The 23,939-nt window shown below is 40.4% G+C and overlaps 1 protein-coding gene across 1 annotated transcript; it reads right to left on the bottom strand.

Moving 5' to 3' along the window:
• Positions 1–5,117: 5,117 nt before the first annotated feature.
• Positions 5,118–21,482, bottom strand: LOC114655916 (cytochrome P450 27C1). The gene is made up of 9 exons (XM_028807215.2): positions 21,169–21,482; positions 18,352–18,542; positions 17,055–17,254; positions 12,038–12,247; positions 11,231–11,397; positions 10,753–10,919; positions 10,263–10,341; positions 9,607–9,810; positions 5,118–6,145 (listed from the first exon to the last, which is right to left on the bottom strand). Exons 1-9 carry the CDS (start codon positions 21,463–21,465, stop codon positions 6,026–6,028), a joined length of 1,635 nt encoding a protein of 544 aa, XP_028663048.1. The 5' UTR covers positions 21,466–21,482; the 3' UTR covers positions 5,118–6,025.
• Between the last annotated feature and the right edge of the window lie 2,457 nt (positions 21,483–23,939).

The raw sequence follows: 23,939 nt of genomic DNA, 5'->3' as shown, positions 1-23,939 counted from the left end.
CTGTTTTGGTGTTGACATCTTCTGTCAGTCCCCTGGTTGCGGTAGGGAATGCTCTGACTTTCTTATCGTCTGTTTCATTTTAACATTTACCCAGGCCTTTACACTATCCACTGCTTCAACATCATCTTGTCAATATATTATTCTTACTTCAGTTACTGACTGCTTTACATTAAAACTCATTTAACCACAAAACCAGTTATTTTTGCAAGACTGCTGGCAAACTTCATTTGTTAATTGATTTATTTAATTTTTTTTCAGTTCTTGGGAGATATGCCAGGGATGAATTTCATTGTACAGAGCACACATGACAAGAAAGTTGATTTGACTGGTCGTCTCTCAGTCTCGAAGCCTGTTATCCATAAAACACTCCCCACCTCTTTGTATGGCTGTAGTCTTAGCTGCATATTAAGTAAGAAAAATATTTCTTCAGCAGTCTGAAATGCAGTTACTTTTTATTTCTAAATGTTCAAATGTTAGACATGACTAAATTTGTCAGCTTGTAATTTTGTGCCTGTCTTGAAGGTCAATAATAAAAAACGCAGCTACAAGTAAAAATGAAAATAATAAAATGGCAAAAGTAGGCTTTTGCTTTTTAACTGTTCATATTTATTAAATATTTTTTATAGATGTAATGACAGCATTTGATACACTGTTGAAAGAACGTCAAATTAATGAGATTTTAAGCAATTTTAAAGAAAGCTTTTGGAGTAAAAATTAGGTTTAAGTTGAGGGAGGCGTTACCATTATGCTACTTGTATATGGCATGTAGTGCTGCCCACGAAAGACACTTTACATTTTCCAAGTTGACGAACATAAAGTTGATGTAAATTAATTTCATGGCGTCAAAACGAATCTTGTAATACAGATGTGTTAACTTTCTTTTCTACAAGTATGTCTAAACTGCCCCATACAAAGATAAATTGAAGTCTTCTGATTTGTCAAGGAGGTTTGATTCCCCAAATCTGCAGAAGACCTGCTTCACTAAAATGTCTTTTGATTTTTTCCCCCTATAATTTCATAACATTCTTTGGGGTTCCTATTTCTTCCAGTTCCTTGTCCCCATCATAAACAATTTTAAAATCCTCTTTCTGTTTTAAAAGTTTGAGTTCAGTGAACTTCATTGATGGTCCTGCATCAACTATTGTATTAAACTTTCCTCAATGGGAGCGCACATCAGATGGTTGTTGAGACGAGTTGTGGACTTAGCTGGTCCACTTAGTCAAAAGGGTAACAAGCATGGAAGTACAGTATATCATTGTGTGGTATAGCGGGTCTGCGGCTTCAAAAAAAAAGGGCCAGGTTTTAAATCTGTATAGCTATGTCGTTCTCCGTGGGCGCAATTGCACGACCCCGGGGAGTTAATGAAGTAGCTGGAGTGAGTCGCACCTGCACGTGTGGGTGCGATCATTCTCGATTGCTTCATTGGCTTCCTGCGGCGTGTGATTAAGGCGCTGCGCCCACGGAGGCGCGGGTGGACGTGTATATATACGGGTCAGCACCAGGAAAAGGGGAATGGATAGATCGTGATCAAAGAAAAGGACAAAGGACAGAGGAAAAAAGGATGGTTAAAGGACAGGAAAAGCAGTCTTGGAACATACAATCTGGCCACCTGTAAGGAGGAGACAGCACGATCTGGGGCCCTGTGAAGGAGCGTTTGTTGGTAGCACTCTGGGGCTAGTTCACCCCACTGAAGGCAGGTGTCCTCCCAAGGGATCTGAGGAGTGACTACATGAACGCGAAGGATGAAGGGAGGAAAGCCAACCTCGGATGGTCTGGCAATGATGCATGCAAAGAGCCAAGACGGAGGTCGGCAGAAAGGAGCTTGTTGCTGTTGGGTCTTCGCTGGCTGCGAGAGCAATGGGTGAGCTGGGGAGAATGAGAGATGGAGGTGGGCTGAGATCATAATAAGAGAGACTGCATTTTAACTTCTGATTTTAACCTCGGATTTATTTGATGTTTTTATCCCCACTTTGCACTGTTTTTATGAAATATTTATTGAAACTATGATGCACTGCACTCTTTGTTTGGACACTGTTTGTTGTTGTGAAATAAAAGCACATTGGCACTTTTGGAAATATCCCCTGGCTTCATTTGAGAATTGTCCTTATATGTCAGCTCATCTTGGTGACATTACCGATGGTGTCGGGTTCAAGGGCTCCCAGAAGCAAGATGGGAGTGTGGAGTGGACCCGCATCATCACACATTGAACTCTGGCTTCACAGTGTCTGTGTGGACACCATTACCAACAGTCACTTATTCAGTCTGCAAAACATTATTGCTAGGCATCTTTGTTTTTGACAGGAAAAATATGGCCTTAGCCAAACTACCATTTTTGGGCCACGTTAATGAATACCTTCTGAGGTTTTGCACTATTTTCTAGATACAAAAATACAGCACATACTGTCATTAAATTATCATATCCTAAAGATCTGTATGTAAAGGTAATTGGCATCTCCAACTGTGTATGTGTTTAAAAATGTGCATTAGAATGGAGCGGTGCCCAGTTCAGGTTTGATTCCCGTCTTACCCAATAAAGTGCCCAACCATTAGACCTTGAATTGCATTAAAAATCACAGCTTTATGGAGGGGTGCCAAAGTGAAAGTCACTGTAAAAGTCACATCTAGAGGTTCCCGAGAAAGAATATGGTAGACTCTGAAGTCAGCTAGAAAAAGGGTTTATGGTCTGACGAGTCCAAAATTAGATATCAGATTAAACACCATGTTACATTGCACATTATCAAAAACACACCATTGCCACTGTAACACGGTAATTGGAGCATCATGCTGTGGGGACGCACTCCTGGGAAGACATGTGAAGGTGGAGGGTAAAATGAATGCAGACAAATACTGTATAGGGAAATCCTAGCGGAAAGCTTGGTGCAGTCTGTAAGAAATGTGCACCATGGAAGATTTGTTTTTCAGCGAGACAATTAAACCAAGGCAAGGTTCTGGGGTGGCCGAGTGATAGCGCAGATCTCAGTCCAATTCAGCATTTGTGGCCGGACTTGAATAAGGCTGCTCCCTCACGATGCCCATGCAACCTGCCAAGGTCTAAGCAGGTTTCCAAAGAAGAAGGCAGAAATATTGCAATGTCTAGATGTGCAAAGCTAACAGAGTTAAAAAAATTGCAAACGCCCACACATTCTTTCCAACTGATTTCTTTCTAAGTGAGGTCATCATCAATACAGTGTATTATCTCCTCTGATGTTTTCGTCAGAAGCTCCTTGCAAAAAAAAAATCATTAAGATTGTCATGCTATCTCCATGAACCCATCCATCTATATAGAAATATAAGTGCTTGTCTTTATTCTCTCCACAAGTTGACTTTCAATGGCAACACTCCTATGATCAAATTCTTCTGCTCACTGTGTCTTTTGACAGTGGTATGGACTTGACTTTGATTGTTGTAGCCTCCCCCACATATCCACCACACGAGGCAGGGTAAGATCCTCTCTTATCATGAAGGCATTCCTGCTGCAAGCTATTTGAGCATGGCTACCTTTCAAAAATAGCTTTTGAGTACCTATGAGTTTCTGTTGTGCCTGCACCCCGTCTTGTTTGCTTTGAGAATATTCTTTGGGTTTTGTGTTTAAGTGTCTTTGCAGCTTTGATGGTTTTAGGGTTTCATTTCCAAAGACCACTCCACATTCTACACACTATGCTTTTGATTCAGCATCCCTACATGTCATAGTGAATTAAAACTTGATGTATTTAGTTTGTATTTTCTGACCACATGCTTTGGTAACATAGCTGTTCCCAAAGATTTGCCATTGTCACATTTTCTCTTTTAAAACCAATCCAATGCTAGTTTACTTGCAGGGCTACCATGTTCGCTAAGCAGTAGAGTTTCATTCATTTAAGCCTTTGCCCAGCAATCCAGACTTGAGACAATGGCACAAAAAGAAGCAACAGGAGATGTGAGAGTTCTCCAAAAAAAGGAAACTAAATATTTCTTGGGGATTTTGACAAGGTGTATTGGAACAACTTTTTTTAGATTACCAGTATTAAGTGTTCAGAGTACTATCATGGACATAACTTGAGCTCTGCATTCACATCAGTGGTGGCATTAACGCATGATGGGCCTGAGCAGGTCCTGTGCTATTCTTTTTACTGATTTTAATCTAGATTTATAACAGCATGTCTCCACTGAAGCCAGCCCTGACTTCTCACGCATGCAACACCCCAGTCTTTCAACTGACTGGTTGTTTTACTACCACAGAGAATTGAATGATAAACAATGGTAACATTGATGGAGGCTGCATTGCCACCCAGGTGACTGATTCAATGAGGTCTGCCTCATCCTTGGAGAAAGGTTAACACAATCTGAATAAAAGCTCAAATGCCAGCCACACTATAAAAGGCTATGAAGAAAGAGGTTAGCATAAATTAATGTAAGAAAATACACCTGCACACATTAAGGGTGGTAGTGCAGTGAGTAGAACACTGAGATATGTGCATGTACAATTTACTACATAAAAGGTCAGCTACTCTGCAAATGAACAGAAGACATGATTACTAACTTTCCACAGAATCACAGCCCAAGATCCAATACCTAAAACTACACATTTAAGACCTTCAAAATCTGCTTTAAAAGTAAAATAGAACTGGTATGTTGTGCAGCCTCTGATCTTAGTCTTACAAAAATGAAATCTTCAGCACCTACCTTTTAATATATGTGAGCTATTCCAAAAAAGGTCCTTATTCTGCAGTACTGGCAAATAAACAGTACAACAAATGGCCTCATGATTTATATCTATAATATAAATATCATATAATTATTGTTGTTTTATCTTGCCTTGCCTTTGTTTAAACTTTTTATCTTGCACTTTGAGATTTACTGCTAATGTAAAGTGCCCCTATAAATAAAATGCATTATTATTATTATTATATCAGATATGCAGTCCAGCATCTATATCATTACGGGTTATCATCTATTGCTTAGTATTATCCTGATGGGTTGTCTAAAATGTACTCTGTTTTGTCACACTGGTGAGCAGTCCAGCATTATCCAGAATTTTTTCTGATAAGTTACAGTTGAAAACAGATTTGCCACCAATTCAAGGTACAAGTTTATTTTTCCCCCCACCATGTACCTGAACAAATTATAGAAAAAACAAGTTACCAGTAGTTTCTTTATTAAATCCTATGTAGGACAGCAACAATCATAGGGAATTATGGGCCCTCTAGTGGTGCAAGTGTCTACAGACAGTTTTGTCTTTTTCCTTCTTTTGCTTAAAGCACTTTATTCACATATCTTAACATGGATTGCTGCTTCTGTAATGACTATGCAAAAGTGTTGTGATGGAAATTCTTAAATGCTTTGATCTGAAAAAGTGGGTAAATAGGAACTGCTGTCTGAGAAACATACCACTGCTGAAAGATAACTGCATCTTAGGTTTGTGACATGATATTGGTGAATGATAAAAATGTATTATATAAGTCATAGCAAAACAATACTTGCCATTACATTTAAAATTTCAGTTCTTTGCAGTTCTCTAGTCTCTCTACACAGCCTATTTAGTCACCCTGGACACTCAACAGGCAGCTGCAATGAACAGCTGACATTTATTTATATCAATGGTTATTAGCATTGTGCCAAGCATCCATTCTACAAGGTGAGCCTTGGGTCAAACTGTGGGGAGCATGTCTTACGTTGTTCTGAGAATACTGAAGAAATCAGAGAGGCCACATGTTGAACTGAACCCTGAGCAAACTGTAGGCAATCAGAAAAAGTGCAAATATGGTTCCTCTTCATTAAACAGGAAGTGACAGTCTAAGAGCTGCAGGGTTATTGCTGGTTACCTTCTTTAAAACAGAATATTCCACAGTTCCTTAGGATAGTAACACTTTGTTTAACTTCAAGATTTTCCTTCTAAAGTAGGAAGGCAGGACTGTGGCACAGCTCTGAAGGACACTAATTCTCTGCTTTTACACCCTGAAAGAAGGTAATAATTCCAAACGTTTCTTCCTCACTTCTGGGGTAGCAGCAGTCAGAATCAGCCAAAAATTCCCCAATAACCATGTTCTCAGTATATCCTGTCAACAAACCTCACATTAATAGGAGCTGCTGGGGTCAGAAGCCCATGAGTTTTAGCCTTAACTGACTTGGTGAGTGGAGATGATGTGATTTTGAAATTCTGAAGCATCTGTGAGAGGAAAAATAAAATGTTAATAAGATCCACTGCACAAAATATATTAAACTGTTTAGAAAAAACAATTGTCGCTCCAGATTTTCCAAGAGTGTAGTATGTGTTTTTGACATCAAGAATTACCCTAAGTTCTTGTCTATAAGCCGCGGCTTATCTAAGGAAAAAAGTTGTGAAAATGAAAAAATAGAATATCGGCTTATACATAAATCCGGCTTATATAGTAATCCCTCCTCCATCGCAGGGGTTGCGTTCCAGAGCCACCCGCGAAATAAGAAAATCCGCGAAGTAGAAACCATATGTTTATATGGTTATTTTTATATTGTCATGCTTGGGTCACAGATTTGCGCAGAAACACAGGAGGTTGTAGAGAGACAGGAACGTTATTCAAACACTGCAAACAAACATTTGTCTCTTTTTCAAAAGTTTAAACTGTGCTCCATGACAAGACAGAGATGACAGTTCTGTCTCACAATTAAAAGAGTGCAAACATATCTTCCTCTTCAAAGGTGTGTGTGTCAGGAGCACAGAATGTCACATAGATAGAGAAAACAATCTCTAGCAAATAAATCAATGGTGCTGTTTGGCTTTTAGGTATGCGAAGCACCGCGGCACAAAGCTGTTGAAGGCGGCAGCTCACACCCCCTCTGTCAGGAGCAGGAAGGAAGAGAGAGAGAGAGAGAGAGAGACACAGAGTTTGTTTTTCAGTCAAAAATCAATACGTGCCCTTCGAGCTTTTAAGTATGTGAAGCACTGTGCAGCATGTCTTTTCAGGAATCAGCTTTACAAAAGATAGCAACGTGAAGATAATCTTTCAGCATGTTTAGACGAGCGTCCGTATCGTCTAGGTGTGCGAACAGCCCCCCTGCTCAATCCCCCTACGTCAGGATCACAGATAGTCAGCACAAGAGAGAGAGAAAAGTAAGCTGGGTAGCTTCTCAGCCATCTGCCAATAGCGTCCCTTGTATGAAATCAACTGGGCAAACCAACTGAGGAAGCATGTACCAGAAATTAAAAGACCCATTGTCCGCAGAAATCCGCGAACCAGCAAAAAATCCGCGATATATATTTAAATATGCTTACATATAAAATCACAATTTAAATGACCGCTACGCGCGCGTGTTGACTCGGCGACGCCCAGGGCAGAAAGAACGCGCTCCGGCCGCTCCAACCGCGCCATGCGGGGAGTGAGAGAGACGCCAATATCTCACACTCTCACCCCCCTTAAAGAAATTAAATGGGTGCGAGTGAGAGCACTGACCTCCCTCCCTTCTATTAGTTATAGGTTATAGTACGTTCGGCTTATCCATGAGTCCGGCTTATCTATGATACGATTTTATTTTAAAAATTCGTATGATTTTTGGTCTCCGGCTTATACATGAGTCCGGCTTATAGACAAGAACCTAGGGTACAAAAAATGGTGAATAAACTCTAATAATTCCCCTTGTTCAAGTTACAATCTTAAGCAAACGTCTCAATTTCAGGGGTTACAGAGTGAATACTAGGGGTTTTTAGTCTTTGTCTCATAGGCCTGCAGATTTTCATTACAACAGACTTCTTAATTAGAAACCAATCTTTAGAAATCACTAAAATATACTATTTAATAATGTGGCTTGTTAGGGCCGGTTTATACTTCACACTCAGAACACATATGCGCATACATTATGGCTGCCACGTGTTTCCAGCATACATTTGACGCATCCTCTGAGCACAGCCTCTGAAATTAACACGACGTGTACAAGAGTTGCAGTACCAGTAAAAAATTCAGTGTGTTCAAGTTGGAACGTAACGTCAGAGTCTTTGTTTACTATGAACGTGTGACAGCAAGCTGCTTTGCAGGTGGATCAATGTGCGTGCTTTGATGTTTAATGAATGGTTTGATGCGGTGAAGGAAGTCAAACCAAATTTGTGGTGCTATTCTTCATCTGTTTCTCACATAGGCAATACAAGTGTCACATATTCCCAATTGTAATGACGCAATACATTTTAAACATCTTGCATACCATCTTCTGTGCCATCTTTTTTTTTTTTTGTACGCACGCAACAGCATCAGAATGTACGGAACCATATTTGTGCCACAGAGGAAAAAAAATAGGGACATATTGAAGAAAAACAAGGGTCTCTTTTGTGGTTAAAGTGGAAATTTTGACTTTAACCTCATAGTTTATTTTGTCATTAAAGTAGAACGCTGTAAACCGACTCATTTGTTAAACTGCTATGGTAGGAAGCGATTCCACACAGAACACATATTCCAGCTCTCTGCACATTTAGAATCCTTAGATTTATACTCACTTTCATGATGAAATGTGTTAAATAATGTATGTTACATTTTATAGATTAATTGTTAACTTCATTTAAATAATTAATACTGTTAATAATTACACATGTGTGGGTGGCACGGTGGGACAGCGGTAATGCATCTGCCTTGCAATAGGGAGTCACATCCTGGTGTTTTCTGCTTGGAGTTTGCATGTGTTCCTGGTGGGTTTCCACAGTGTGCTCTGGTTTCCTTCCAAGGACATGCAGGTTTGGGGATTTGGCTATGCTAAAATGATGCTGGTATATATGTGTGTACTTGTATTCACTTTGCAAGGAGCGGATGCCCTGTCCAGGGATTGTCTGTGACTTGTGCCCGATGCTTGCTGGAATGGGTGCATCCCTGGATTGATGGATGTAATCATTAAACATCGATCCTTTTCAAAGATATTGTGGCAAGGTGTCCTGTGAATTTAAAGGATGTTTCAGGCAATATACAACACGGCGAAGATGAACGTTGTTTACTCACTATGATGGTATTTCGCACTGTCACCTGGTAGAATCCCCCAGATTTACGCAAAATATGCGCACAGGTATAAACAGTTCACTGCTTGCATAGCAGTAGCGTCCACAAGTGCACCCGTCGCATCAGGTGTAGTATAAGCCTGGCCTTAGTGTGCTTATTCTGTTATTGCTTATTGTTATTTTACTTATTCTGCCCCTTTCTAATACTGTATTTTATACATAGAGAAATTAAAGTTTTATACATCTGAGTATGTCAGTAATACTCAACTATTCATGCTCTTCTTCATTGTCAGTCAGTCATTTTGTAGCCTACTTAGTCCTGAACAGGGTTGCGGGGGGTCTGCTGGAGCCTAACAGTACTTTAAAACAATTCTTCATGATGAACACACCGAGTTGTAAACAGAACAAGTTACCTATTGGTTGCTTTATCATTTATTTCTCATTGTTAATTAATTACTGTGACTGCAAATTTTAAGACTAAAAGAAACAATTTACAAGCAAGTATCAGTTTTAACTTTATCTGCAGTAGCAATACTTGGCTTCTAAATTAGGAAGCTAGAGGGAATGAAAATCTGCAGTCACTGCAATGCAACACAACTTAAATTTACAAAGCCTGGTCACTACAATCAACTAATGCTGTCTTTTAGTTCATACTTGGAAAAGAAAAACAAACATCTCACCTGTACAAGAGCCAAGTGTAACTCCAGCTCTGCAACTCTCTTTCCAATGCAACTCCGAATGCCATATCCAAAGGGGATGGAGCCAAAGTTGTCTACACGGTCCATGTTATCCTTGCGCACCCAGCGCTCCGGGCGAAATTCATCTGCATTTGGAAAACAGTCATCTGCATGTGATGTGGAATAGTGGCACAAAGCCAGCTGTGTCTGGAAAAGAACAGCATAACCATTTAAGCAACTCAAAAGACCAATAGCAATATTTATTTGATGCAGAAGTCTAGATGTCCTCAGTTGCAAATGCAATGTAGCATTCTATGGACGAGGTCTTCAGATGAATACAGGTCTGTTTAAACTCAACACGGATTTCAGGTCACTATAAACTGGTTAAGGCAGGAGACTGTAACTACAATATATTTTATAAATGATGGAGAACATCCACATTGTTTAAGAACTCCTATTTCATGCCTTACAATTTTAAGAATTTCTAATAAAGAATTTGTATTAAAATCCACTCAAGGCAAAATCTAACAAATTTTTATTGAAGTTTGAAGAAAAATGTAAATGCACTTGAAATTAATATAAGGACTTATAATTCTTGAGTAACGACCAATGCACCATTTAAAAGCACATTTTTGAAAAGTCTACTGTAGTATGCTTACCCCTTTGGGAACAAAGTACTCTCCCAGAACCATGTCTTCCTGAAGTATACGTCCATTCCCTGGGAGAACTGGAAAGAGTCTGTGAAAACAAAAAGTTACAGAAAGGACTCTTCACTTTCAGTAGAAATTATTTAAGATAAGTAGTAACAAGTAATATCTATCAAAATCCATGGAAGGCCAGCAAGGTACAAAAAAAAAGTGTGAGAGATTAAAGTTTTGCGCACTTCCATTCTGTGAACTCAAGAGAAATAAAAAAATAAGTGTCAAAGAGTATGTGGCAATAATATTGGTCCTTTTAAGCCAGCAGATGTATGGCCAAAACTATTAAAAGTAATGTCAACTTCCAAAACAGAAAGGAAAGAACACCAAGGCCATACCAATTTAATTACAGATACAGTATATACTGTAGATCTGCAGAGAGAAAAACAGTCTTTTTAGAGATGGATTTAAAAACACCACACACACATAATGAACAGAAGACTGCAACTACCGTAGCGTTTCCTTGACAACTCCCTTGATAAGGGGAAGGTATGCAATATCATCTGCCGTTGGAACTGTATGCGGGCCCAGATTGTTGGCCACCTCATTGTACACAGCTTGCTGGACTTGTGGGTTTTTGGCCAACAGGTAGGTACACCAGGATAGTGTAAAAGAAGTCTGTCAATAAAAATAAACACAATAAAGACAAAGATGCTCATGATTAGTGACACAGACATGATATCTTGGCAATAAATGTGCCGCAGTGTGAATGAGTTCTGAACTCTAAAATCCATAAGTATTAATGACACACTAAACACTAAGTCTATTAAATAGATAAATAAAGCCATAACTCTTGACACTTTTCAAAACTAAACACATCAACTACAAAAAGCATGGGGTGGAACAGCTACTGGTTTTTAGACAACTAGTCCAACCAATTTGGACTTTTGAAAGACTAGTATCCATTTCACTGAAAGTCATCTCAGTACCGTATCCACGCCAGCCAACAACATTTCCGTCATGTTGGCATAAATTTCCTCCACAGTCATCTCCTTGTTGACAAGCAAATCGGTCAGCAAACCACCTTTCACCTCCTCCTCCCCTGCAGCTAATTGTGCCTTGATCTGATTCAACTTTTTGTCCACATGCATCTGACCTTAAAAAAACAAGAAGAATAGATTTATTTGTCTAGTAAGTATGCAGGAATAGTGAATTAGAAAACTTTCTCATTCAATTCCATACTATCACACTCTGATCACATGTAGGCTACTGAAGGAAAGGGACCCAGTGATAATATGATAATACAGCTACCACAAGTAGTCCATGTTTAGACTAACTTGAGCAGTGTAATCGCCATTTCACAGGTTACCCATTGTCTAAAGAGTGCTGCTTGAGACAAGTCTCTAAGATTGCAGATACGTTTTGTAAAACTACTATATCTTGTGGCTAAAGTAAAAGCCAAGTAAGGCATCAATATGCAGCCTTTATGGCAGTTAAACATTGCAGCCCAGCTAGAAAATAAAACAACAGAACATATACTTAATATTTAATTGCCTACATTCACATACTGCAGACAAGTTCTAAATCAAAGCTCCATATAGCACGGGCAAGAAAATATTCAGAATAGCATAAGCTTTTTTCAGATATACAGAATGCCTTCTTTTTCATTTTTTCTTAAACTTACAAATTTGTAAAAGCATTTCAAATCTGTATGTTTGAGTGTGTTCTGTAATGGACTGACATTCTAAATCTGTAGCATCTTAGGACCGAACATAAGCGTTTTCACAGACTCTTACTGAATTTGAAAAGGCCATCCCAGGACTTGCAGAACTCAATCCAGGGCTTTGGGATGATGGGGCGAAGCCATTTGGGAATAGCTCCAGCATACATGGTTGTCTTAAACATGCTGAACATCAGGTGTAGTGCATCAATGTACTCCAGAGTTTGTTGGGGGACATCACTCTCCAGACACCCCAACCGAGCCTCATAAAGAATGTATGCTACTGCTGTAGAAGGAAAAAATACAGTACACATCACTAAAGACCAAAGGAAACCATATTTAACTGCATAAAAACCTAAGAAGCACACCTTCCCACTCCTTCTATTTCTATCTATAAAATAATTGAGTCAAGTAATAATCCCATAAGGCAGTTCAGATGTTCCAGGTGTTTCTTCTATTATGCTTCAAGATACACATTTCCAGTGATTTGCCCTTTTTTGTCTCTATTCATGTAACAATAACAACACTTACTTATATAGCACATTTTCATACAAACAATGTAGCTCAAAGTGCTTTACAAGATGTCAAAGAGAAAATTACAAGAAAAGAAAGACAAATAAGATTAGGCAATAATATTAAAAAAACTAAATAACAAAGAAAAAACAAATCTATATGATCTTAAAAAACAGATAAATATCTAGTTAGAATAGCAGTGACCTTACATACAATATTAAGTCCAGTAATAAGGTCAGATGGCCGGGACAACAGGAAATAAAAAAAAACCCTCCAGTTTAAGACATTGCTGGAGAGGCCCACCCATTGTCTAAGACAATTTATAAAAATACTGTGGTCAATGGTTTCAAATGCTCCACTCAAGCCTAAGAAAACAAGAACAGATATATGGCCTCTGTCCACATTAACTCGCAAATCATTTACTACTTTAATCAGTGCAGTTTCTGTACTATGATTTGTTCTAAAACCTGGCTGAACTTTGTCAAGAATAGAATGTTTAATCAAATAATTATTTAGCTGCTTAAAAACTGCTTTTTGTAGAATTTTAGATTCTATTTTATTTTTTATTGAGCAGGGGTTTAACAACTGATGAGTTCACTATGTCAAGTACACTATTAGCACATTGAAGACTTCTTTGATAAAGGCCTGTTGGACTGGGTCAAGGACGCAGGTGGAAGATTTCAGCTGAGAAATTATTCTACATTGTTTGGGTAGATCTGTTTCAGTGAAAAAATTTAACTCACTCAAAATGGCATGCTGGAGGAACAGGGTTAATTTTGGGTGGGGGAATATACTATATTATTTCTAATATCACTTATTTTGTGTTTAAAAAAATATAGCAAAAGCTCACAAGTTTCACTAGTAGTCTTTAGGAGGCATTTCATTGAGTTAGCTGAGGGTTAGTCATTGAGGGTTTAGAAGACCATCAATAGTTGAGAATAAAACTTTTGAATTACCAGCATTATCATTTATAATTTTAGAGAAATAGAACTGTCTCTCAAGGTGGGCTGCATCGTTATTTTCAGTTATTTGTGCCTTCAATATTTCATAGTGAAGTACTCCATTTACACTCTGCAACTCTAGCTATTCTCTTTTAATTAGACACTCTTTGGGTCTTCCAAGGTATGATAGTGTTGGAGGATTTCTTAACAGTCTTTTCAGGGGCCACTATGTCAGCTGCAGCTCTCAACTTAGCATTAAAATTTGCCGCCTTACTGGTTACACTATTGGAATTATTAAGGTAAGCACTACAATCGGACTGATTGTTTAGAATATTAGCAAATACTGAAGCTGCAGATGTATCAAAATAACATTTTTTTAACAATATGCTTCTCATTAGTTGTAGTTATCAGTATCTCTACATCAAATAATATTTTAAAAATGGTCCGATATACCAATATCCATGACCTGCTTCACATCAATGTGTAGTCTTTTTGAAATCACTAAATCCAGTGTGTATTCTCCTTTATGTGTGGTTTGACTGACGTACTAACTAAGATCAACAGAGCAGAGTAAATTCATGAATTCTCTTGCTTTCGGGTGACAATGGTTATCCACATGAAAACTGAAATTGCCAACAATTAGAAACCTGTCATATTACTTATTATTACTGATATCAAGTCAGAGAATTCCACAGTAAAAGACGCATTATATTTTGGAGGTCTATAAATGGTCAATATGCAATACTCCTTGAATAACCACAGCAACATACTCAAAAGACACGAAAGTACAAATCTTTATACTGTAGTTAAATTGGTTTGAGTAAATACTTGCTGAACTGCTGCCTTTCTTGCCTTGGTGAATCAAATGAACAAAACTGTAATTCAGTGGTGTGCTGCTTCATTTAACGCTGCTGCACCATCACAGACAAGCCATGTTTCACTTAATGTAAGAAATCTCTATTTTCCTGTCACTGATAAGATCGTTAATGTAAAAAGTCTTGCTGGTTAACAATCTAATATTTAGTAAAGCCAAATTTAAGATCTCAGAAGAGCAAAGCTGAATGAGAGTATCAAGGCAGCTATTTGTGTTTATGCCATTTTGTGCAGATTTTAATGCTGTTGTTAAATTTCTTTTTTACACCTCAGTGTCCGTAAACAGTGATGTTATGCAGGGTTTTTTATATGTATATCTAACTCACTTTTGGAGCAAATGGTGTGTACCAAATATAAAAACAATCTGTATTTCTGCACCTGAGTTTGAGCTTTCTGCACTTGACCAAGTTTTAGAAAAAAAATACATACAAGGGGTGGCGCAGTAGTAGCACTGCTGCCTTGCAGTTAGGAGACCCGGGTTCGCTTCCCACGTCCTCCCTGCGTGAAGTTTGCATGTTCTCCCCATGTCTGCGTGAGTTTCCTCCGGGCGCTCCGGTTTCCTCCCACAGTCCAAAGACATGCAGGTTAGGTGGATTGGTGATTCTAAATTGGCCCTAGTGTGTGCTTGGTGTGTGGGTGTGTTTGTGTGTGTCCTGTGGTGGGTTGGCACTCTGCCTGGGATTGGTTCCTGCCTTGTGCCCTGTGTTGGCTGGGATTGGCTCCAGCAGACCCCCGTGACCCTGTGTTTGGATTCAGTGGGTTGGAAAATGGATGGATGGAATACATACAGGTCACTACAGATGACCTGTGCGGAAGAACAAATTTAGGATCTCAAACAGAACAAAACCTAAACAAAGTCAGTCAAAAACCTCATGAAGTCCATTAGCCAAGATATTAGTGTAAGTTCGAAACCTTCTATTAAAAATGTTAACTTTGGTACAAATCTCTCCTTATGCAATGCTGGTGCAGTAGTACAACTTCACAATCTGTTACAGTTTTTCATAGGTATGGAAAAAAATCCCAAGTGCCAAGACATAAAATCTGAGTTAGGTATTGGCAGTAAGGATATATTTGTGAGGTTCACTTAAAAAAAAAAAAGATATCAGTTAACCCTTAACTGCCATACCACACAATTTATACAGGTAGGTCCCACCAATGAAACAAAATGTAGAAGCTCAAGCATCTATTAAAACACAAAGGTAAATCACGGAGTTAGGTGTGGTGCACAGGTTGTAGGAGGATATTACAGAATCAGAACAAAGCCAGAAGATAGAAAAATATGTCAGTCCCTCTAGAGTCTGTCATTTGACATGATTAGAGAGAGAACGGTAGGATGACATGCAATGCCATCAAGTTCCTAAAAGTTTGCATTACAGATTAAAGTGGTACCTTTACTTAAAAGTTGTTCTAGGCAATTGTGTAGTTTGCCTATATGGATGGGCCAGCCTTGGGAACAGCACAAAACATATAGATAGACTCTAGTATTAGCTGCAGTTTTACAGTACATCCAAAGGAAAATAGCAGACCTTAACTTTCAGTATGACACAAATCACATAAAGGAAATCTACAGTCAATGGTGCACAATTCAATGAATATTTACTATAGTTTCCTCAAGTCATAGCAGATACAGTTTGCCCACTTCTCTGATGTTATATTACACCTAAATTCACATTTTTACTAATAGTTTCTTATAAAATGAAACAAGTCAAATTGCTCCCTTATAGCATGCGGGCCCGGGTTCATTTAATGTGATCTCTCCATAGTGTTTTCGTGTGGTTTTCCTCCAGGTATTCTGGGTGCTTGCAAATCACAGGGCAAGATGCATCTTGGGATGCCATCTTCTCCTCTAGGCAATTAAACTACAGGCTAAAAACTGTTCTGTATTAATTTTTTTATGTAATATCCTCAGCAGTAGCTCCTTCCAAAGACATTATTGTTTTTGAATTACAACAAAAGTTTGTATAGTAACTTTGTCCTGTTATTTACTACTACCTTTGTCTCTACTGAGAATTTCTAAGTTCAACCAATAGGAAGCAAGTGTGGCCCTCAAACCAAACCACCGTGATCTTTGCCAATTCTTAGATCCAACATCCTACGTTTATAGCCCCCACTTATCTGTACTCTCTGTGGAGATTGCACATTTTAACCAAGTCTGTGTATTTCTCTCTATTGTGTGCCAAAAATAAAAAATAAGCATGAAGTTAATTGATAAATCTAAACTGGCCCTGTGCAAGTGTGGACGTGTGCGTACATGAGTGTTTTTGGCACCCCGTCCAAGGTTAGTTTCTGCCTTGCATGTTTTGCTGCTGGGACCAATTCCCCTCACATCTCAAGTGACCCTGAAAACGATAATGTTATGTAAGATTTAAAAGATTTTTTGCAGTTTTCCTATAAGAAGGAAAAAAGTATAACATTATTATTAATACAGATAACAAAAATAATAATAGCTACTTTGATGAACTGGCCCGGTCCAGTGTTAGCATTGCGTCCCACACTGCATAACTTGCCATTTAGTTACGTTTTAGCTCCAAAAGACCCTGAAATTGAATAGGGGACTAACTAACTGGAAGGGTAAATAATTGCTGTGCGTATTTGTAAATACTGAATTTACCATTATTACAACTTCACACAGAGATTTGTTAGAGGATTTCTAGAAGAAATGTCAAAACCACAGTGGCTTAAAAGTTAAATGAAAAAACACAGAGTGCCTGTAGATGTTGGATATTAAAAAATATTATTATTAATTCCATACACAATTAAACCCACCTTCCATAGCATATTTGAAGAAGAGGTCATTAACATTAGTCACTGTCTGACCATCCTCCTGCTGGCTCCTGAGGGTACGGATCCGGGTTACCAGGTCAGCCACCACTTCATTCACATCACCGGAGAATGCAGCTACGTCCTTGGGTCGCATAATCTTCTGTCTGAGAACACTTCGCATTTTCAACCAATCTTCTCCCTCACTGCACACAATGTAAAATATAACTTTTTTTGGAAAACAAATTGTGAAAGATGCCCAGGATACACTATAGCAACTAGGCAAGGTCTGATTGATATGTTGATGTAAAGGATAGCTTCCCCACCCCCAAATACAAGCACAAGAGCAAGATGGAAAACCATAATGTTTCGGGTTCAGCGCTGCCTCTGCCCAAACTGTGCATATAAATACTTCTTTGAGATGGGTTCATAAAGAAAGGTGCTTTATCAAGCAAATGCTTCCAGTATGCAACTTTAGGTTGGACTTAAGTCAAGGCAGAAGGCTCATTCATCTTATACCGATTAAGGTTATGCCACTTAGCAAACTACCACCAGCCTGGGCGCAAATATTAAACAGAATTTACAGACAATTGTGCCCATATAAAAATAGGAATGGTGAAGGAAGAAGAATGTAGCGTTGGTATATATGACAAAACAATACAGTTTGATTGAAAACTCTTACAAGCAAGTGGCTGGCATTCACTGCCAAAGATAAACCCATCACACACATTTTTAATCTTGTATTACATACACTACGTCAAGTGAACACAACAAAGAGTCAGGTAGAGAAATGTCACTCTGCCTTTAGGGGACAGTATATTTGTTTCCATCCATCCATCTATTTTCCAACCCGCTGAATCCAAACACAGGGTCACGGAGGTCTGCTGGAGTCAATCCCAGCCAACACAGGGCACAAGGCAGGGAAACCAATCCCAGGCAGGGCACCAGCCCACAGCAGGACACACACACACACACACACACACACACACCAAGCACACACTAGGGCCAATTTAGAATCGTCAATGCACCTAACCTGCATGTCTTTGGATTGTGGGAGGAAACCAGAGCACCCGGAGGAAACCCACGCAGACACGGAGAGAACATGCAAACTCCACACAAGGAGGACCCAGAAAGTGAACCGAGGTCTCCTAACTGCGAGGCAGCAGCGCTACCACTGCGCCCTATATTTATTTAAAAGTACAGATATTTCTTGGCTACACAGTAAGAACTCTGGACTCTACTCTAAACCTTGAAGATTTACACAACACACAGTGATGCTCCACTTATGCAGGTCATGACTTACGCAGAGATGAGTCCTGTGGCCCGGCCACGCATGTCACGATATTCCTTCCAGGATTCCATGTTAGCTCTCTGTGGGGCCCTGCCTTCAGCCCTTAACACCTGGGCCACCAGATCTTTATCTGCTATGGACACCACAAACTGAGGACCAAAATGAGACTTGAAAATCTTTCCATATTTCTTACTATGTTCTTGCTGAAAGAAAGACAGAAACTTAATTGCAGCAATAGTTTCTCAGAGATGTTTCATTTGAGTGAAAACAATATACTGACAAGAGCTTGGCTTCCGAGTCAGATTTAAGACTTTCTTCTAATCAAAGGCATCTTTACTGAAAGCTGAGCCCCCAAAAAACTAGATACATCTTCTGAAGAGGCGGTGCTCCTATTAAATCAATGAAATGGAAGCCCCGCCACTCAGCCATGTTGTCTATACAAGTGGACATTTAGAGTGAATTGGAGCAAGAAGGTTCAGGGTATTGAGGAATAAATAGATGGATATATAATTAGACACTGAACTCTTTTTTTTAGCCTTTTAATAAAAAGGAATAATCTGTGCAATGTACAGGGAAACTACTCCATGAGGATCCCAAAAGTACCTAAAGGAGGATGAATCAACTACAAATTCTGATTGTCCTGCCTGTTCATCCACAGATGCTTGGGATGAGAATCAAGGGCAGTTAGGGTGAACTCTGCATTGTAATTCACACAGCACAGCTGTTAGCCCTTAGATGTCCACATAACGGCTTGCTAAAGGGCTTGTCCAGACTGCTACTTTTGTTCTGGTCCATTTAGCAATATTGACTTCTTTTCATTTAGGAAGCTTGCACACCAGGTGTTCTCTGGGTAACAAAGCAATCCTAGTCTATCACAGAGTAAAAACGACAACTACTACTGAGTTAACAACATGTCTTTGAGCTGTAGAAGAATGTTTAAAATTCACAGATGGAACAAACAGACAGCTTCCTTGAATAAAACTAAAACACACATACAACTAAAACTACAGTTTTATTGACTGTTTCATATCATTCCCAAGTCAACAACCTACAAATATGCACAAGCAATGGTGATAATGGTTAAATATAACTAATTTGGAGTGGGCAAAATAAAATAGCAACTTACTTCAAATTCTTCCAAACACTGTAAATAAGTCATGTTTCTTTCTCAAGTATTTTAGTTTGAGACAATCAAACAGCAAAGCACATACATGACAATGATTTGTGTCAGAAACAATTTATGTAGGCAATTACTCATGCACATTCTCTTTAAGAGGACAGCAGAACTTCACCATCAGTCTCTGTGTTCTCATGAGTGTGTGTCCAAAAATGTGTTATGTGATGAATTAGCCAATTCATTTTTGGTTTAGCTTGTGGATAGTGGCCGCTTGCAGTGTGACCAGGGTTACCATATGTAAAGAAAATGGATGACCGGAATGATGGATGGGAGCATGTGTGGCCAAAATAATGAACTACAACTGAGAACACAATTTAAACGTTGTAGTAGAACTATTAATTGTAGAGTTCCCACGATGCATAACCGTGCCAAATCCAAAATAAAAAAAATTAGGATTCATCTATTCTTTTTTCTAACTTGTCTATCCAGTTCAGCCACATGGGAAGTCCCTACTCCAGGAGCATCCATTTTTGCTTTGTACTTGATGCTACTGGAATTTAAACTGGAAGCAACATGTTGTTGCAGCAGTTAGCATTACTGTCTTCCAGTGCCTGAGATGATTTAAAATCCCAGACTATGGCACTGGCTATGTGATGTTTACATGTTCTCCACCTGTCCACAAGGGACTTTCCAACAAGTACTGGTTTTTCTCACAAATCCCAAAGATACGTCTGTTAGCTGGCAACTCAAAATTGCAGCACATTTTGGTGTGTGCATGAGTGTGCCCTGCAACATAATTCAAGAATTTGTTGATCTAGTGCACAGCAGTGGGGAAAAAAAGACACAAAAATTATTACAGGCTATATTTTATGTAAATATAAAAGACTCTTGGGTAGCATGGTGGTTAGTGCTTCTTCCATAATATTAAAGAGAACTGGGCTCTACTTACAACTGCGCCCCTGTGTGAGGTGTGCATGTTCTCCTGGGGCATGCAGTTTTTGTAGGTACTTAGGATATCTCCCCACTCCCGAAAATGTATATTTAACATTAACATGAAACTCTCAATTGTTCATGAATAAAAGAGTGCAAGGTTGTGTGCAAGGGTGACCTACTATCCCATACACTAGTATAAATCACCAGCTCCGTTTTCAATCAAAGGTCCATATCTATTCAGTGTCTTTAAATCTAGCAGCTACATAGTTTGTTCCATTTCAAACCAGGGAACTGTCTTCTTCTTGTACAGACTTAATCACGCACAAAAGCAATGGGGGAACATTCTCTCAACTGTATGCATGTTTGTGCTATATGTGTTCAGAGCACTATGCTAAGAAATGTTTAAAGTGGTTCAAGATTAATTTCTGATGAGTGCTAACGGGAAAATCAGCCATCCAACCTAAAGTACTCTACTGATAGATTTACAGCATTTCTCATAATTTAATGACATGGTGTTTACTCAGTTTAAAAAATATCTTGACTCTGGATCTTCCACGGGACTTATAATCTACCTGATTAACCAAAGTTAAAAAAAAAACTGAGTATGCAAACGAAAATTTTTGACAAGGTAACTTCAGTGTAGTGGTCCACCTATTTGCTGATAAGACAATTTTCTTCTTCCCTTTTCATATCAGTTCCAAATACACGTTTATATTTGACTACCTAAATAAACCCAAATTCTCGCAGCATCTTTCTAAAATAACGTGTTACTCGCTCACCTGAATTTCGTGAATACGGCCGAAGCCGTTCCTCCAAAAAAACTCGATAAGGTTGCTGAGAGTCTTCGGTCCCGGCATCTCCTTAAGTGACTTTATTCGGTGCGGCTCTTCTAGCACCTGCTTATTGGTCAGTACGACATGAGCCATCGTCTTCCTCTCATCCGAGGCCGCTTCTACGGTTTGCCCTGGTGTCATCTTGGAAACGTCATGGAAGGCTGATAGTCGAATCTCAAGATGTGACCCGCCCGGCTTCCAGTTTCTGCAGGTGGCTAGAAGAACGCTCGAGAAGGAGGACATGATGCCGCTGGCCTGAGACGTGTTGCCGCTCTATACTTAAAGTGCCGTTCGCCGGGAGGCGGGCTTATTTTGCAGATTCAGACAGGGATAACCACGCCCCCTGTTGCAGGGTCGAGAACGAGCTCTTTGAATATGCTTATAATTTCATTAAAGGCTGGTGTTGTTCTTCAGCACACGCGGAAAGGATAAACATGGCTTTCGTGCACTTAAATGCTAAATACAAAGCCCAAGCCAAAAACCTTTTACTTAGATCCAAATTAAGCAAAGTAAAGAAATTAACACCCTTGTTATTCCTACAGGAGAAAGTAGGACGCTTTTTAAGGTAGAACTTTACTGTTTTTGTCGTACGGAGTCAATGTAACATTTAAACAGACGTTCTGTGGATATCCAAAACGTTTTTTCATATCTACCTGGTACCTGAACGAAACGGAGCTAACATTCTAGTCGTGCAGTGGGGCATTCACCAGTCGTGGGATTTCCCCAACACCCTAAAGACACGCATGTTCGGTTCATTTGTGACTTTAAATTGGCCCAGTGGGAGTCAGCGTGTGTCCTTGTGATGGCCCGTCGCCCGTCTGGGTTTGGTTATTGCCTTTGTGCCCAGGTCGAGGAAGACTAGAAACCCTTGTGACCCTGAACTCCATTAAACTAATTCAAAAATTTATGGACGGGTTTTTAAAAGCAGCTTAAATAATATGAAACTTACCTTGATGTGTATATATAAAGTCAACAAAGTAAACCAGAGACAGACAGAACAAAGCCCAACATTAAAAATTCAGTGGTAACATAAATGACCCCAAAATAAATAAAGAAGTGAGAAAACAGATAGCATACAGTATACTGTATGTGAAATCAGATTTCTCACAGAATCATTCATCTCATCCATCCATCCATCCATCCTCTTCCGCTTATCCGAGGTCGGGTCGCGGGGGCAGCAGCTTGAGCAGAGATGCCCAGACTTCCCTCTCCCCGGCCACTTCTTCTAGCTCTTCCGGGAGAATCCCGAGGCGTTCCCAGGCCAGCCGGGAGACATAGTCCCTCCAGCGTGTCCTGGGTCTTCCCCGGGGCCTCCTCCCGGTTAGACGTGCCTGGAAGACCTCACCAGGGAGGCGTCCTGGAGGCATCCTGATCAGATGTCCGAGCCATGGACCATGGTCTCGGATTTGGAGGTGCTGATTCCCATCCCAGCCGCTTCACACTCAGCTGCAAACCGATCCAGTGAAAGTTTAAGATCACGGCCTGATGAAGCAAACCGGACAACATCATCTGCAAAAAGCAGTGACCCAATCCTGAGTCCACCAAACCGGAGCCCCTCAACACCCTGGCTGCGCCTAGAAATTCTGTCCATAAAAGTTATGAACAGAATCAGTGACAATGGGCAGCCCTGGCGGAGTCCAACTCTCACTGGAAACGGGTTCGACTTACTGCCGGCAATGCGGACCAAGCTCTGACATCGGTTGTACAGGGACCGAACCGCCCTTATCAGGGGGTCCGGTACTCCATACTCCCGGAGCACCCCCCACAGGATTCCCCGAGGGACACGGTCGAACGCCTTTTCCAAGTCCACAAAACACATGTAGACTGGTTGGGCGAACTCCCATGCACCCTCCAGGACCCTGCTAAGGGTGTAGAGCTGGTCCACTGTTCCGCGACCAGGACGAAAACCACACTGTTCCTCCTGAATCCGAGGTTTGACTATCCGACGGACCCTCCTCTCCAGAACTCCCGAATAGACTTTTCCAGGGAGGCTGAGGAGTGTGATCCCTCTGTAGTTGGAACACACCCTCCGGTCCCCCTTCTTAAAGAGGGGGACCACCACCCCGGTCTGCCAATCCAGAGGCACTGTCCCTGATGTCCATGCGATGTTGTAGAGACGTGTCAACCATGACAGCCCTACAATATGCAGAGGCTTTAGGAACTCCGGGCGTATCTCATCCACACCCGGGGCCCTGCCACCAAGGAGTTTTTTGACCACCTCGGTGACCTCAGTCCCAGAGATGGGGGAGCCCACCTCCGAGTCCCCAGGCTCTGCTTCCTCATTGGAAGGCATGTTATTGGGATTGAGGAGGTCTTCGAAGTACTCCCCCCACCGACCCACAACGTCCCGAGTCGAGGTCAGCAGCGCACCATCCCCACCATATACAGTGTTGACACTGCACTGCTTCCCCCTCCTGAGACGCCGGACGGTGGACCAGAATCTCCTCGAAGCCGTCTGAAAGTCGTTCTCCATGGCCTCCCCAAACTCCTCCCATGCCCGAGTTTTTGCCTCAGCAACCACCGAAGCTGCATTCTGCTTGGCCTGCCGGTACCTATTAGCTGCCTCCAGAGTCCCACAGGACAAAAGGGACCGGTAGGACTCCTTCTTCAGCTTGACGGCATCCCTCACCGCCGGTGTCCACCAACGGGTTCGGGGATTGCCGCCACGACAGGCACCGACCACCTTACAGCCACAGCTCTGGTCAGCCACCTCAACA

Source organism: Erpetoichthys calabaricus, chromosome 8, assembly GCF_900747795.2.
Source record: "Erpetoichthys calabaricus chromosome 8, fErpCal1.3, whole genome shotgun sequence".
NCBI classification, from domain to species: domain Eukaryota; kingdom Metazoa; phylum Chordata; class Cladistia; order Polypteriformes; family Polypteridae; genus Erpetoichthys; species Erpetoichthys calabaricus.
This window is presented reverse-complemented; position numbering and strand designations above follow the sequence as displayed.